Raw genomic sequence first — 1,030 nt, 5'->3', positions numbered from 1 at the left:
AAAAAAAAAAAAAAAAAAGAGAACCCCACTCATTTTTCACCTGGGAAAAACCTGGCCATCTTATCAACCTAGCACCTAGCTCAAATGGTGGCTTCTTCCAGAAAAGCTTTCCCAGTGAATTCACTCCTTTCCTTCAAACGCAGGGGTCACTCCTGGACAGCTGAAGGTTTGCAGCAGCCTGGCAGAGCTGCCCCTTGGTTCACAGGCAGGATGGGGCAGTGCTGGGACCCCAGCTGGAAAACCCGTGTCCTGGACTCCAGCAGCTGTGGGTCACTGAGCAAGTCCCTGCTCTTTCTGGGACCATGCCCCTTTCAGCACAGTGACATGACACTCTAGGAGATGACCTGCAACCCATAGGGGATGACAGCAGGGACATGGGCCCTCAGGATCTCCCATTTCCAACCTTCCATTGTAAGAAAAGGGGAGACTGGTCTCCAGCATCTGGGGTTAAAGATGCATGCCAGAGTCCTGGGGCTGGGAAGCCCTGGAGAATCCCTCTTGAGTACAGATAGTTTGCACCCAGCTTACGGGGCAGGGTGGCTGCTGGTTGATGATGAGCCACCTGCAGGGAAAGAAATGCCCAAACCCACCTTCCAGCCTCCCAAGCGCTGGGCGGAGGGCCAGGAATGTGGATCCTGCGGGAACTTCCTACTGCAGCCTGTGATTCCCCACACCAAGTGCCAAGCACTAAAAACCCTCAGCACTTATCCCAGGCTGGCGGCAAAGCCCGGGACCCTGCCTGGCGGGCTTGAATGCGTCCCCTAACAGGGAGCTCACTACCACACCAGAGGACTCTTCCACAGCACCAGGGTCCCTCTGATCAGAAAGCCCCTCCCGGGTCCAGCCAAGCCCCGCCACTCTGAAACCGTCACCTTCGCGCCGGCTCTGTCCTTGGGGCCCCTAGGGACTCGCCCCGTTCTCTGCCCAGCTTCCCGGGGAGGAAAGGAGCCCTGACACTCACTGCAGCCGCAGCTCCCGCAGCTCCCGCGGCTCCGGCGTCCGGATCGTCCACCGAGAAGGAGCTGCTGTT

At 58.2% G+C, this 1,030-nt stretch overlaps 1 protein-coding gene across 1 annotated transcript in view; it reads right to left on the bottom strand.

Moving 5' to 3' along the window:
* EHBP1L1 (EH domain binding protein 1-like 1) overlaps positions 1-1,030 on the bottom strand; it is a 16,884-nt gene that overhangs the window by 6,505 nt on the left and 9,349 nt on the right. The window contains exon 12 of the mRNA XM_011965239.1: positions 962-1,025. Coding sequence (XP_011820629.1) covers positions 962-1,025 — 64 coding nt within the window. The remainder of the gene's footprint in view (positions 1-961; positions 1,026-1,030) is intronic.

Source organism: Mandrillus leucophaeus, unplaced genomic scaffold (genome assembly GCF_000951045.1).
Source record: "Mandrillus leucophaeus isolate KB7577 unplaced genomic scaffold, Mleu.le_1.0 Scaffold718, whole genome shotgun sequence".
NCBI lineage: Eukaryota > Metazoa > Chordata > Mammalia > Primates > Cercopithecidae > Mandrillus > Mandrillus leucophaeus.
Note: the sequence above shows the minus strand (reverse complement) of the source record. Positions and strands in the feature narration are given on the sequence as shown.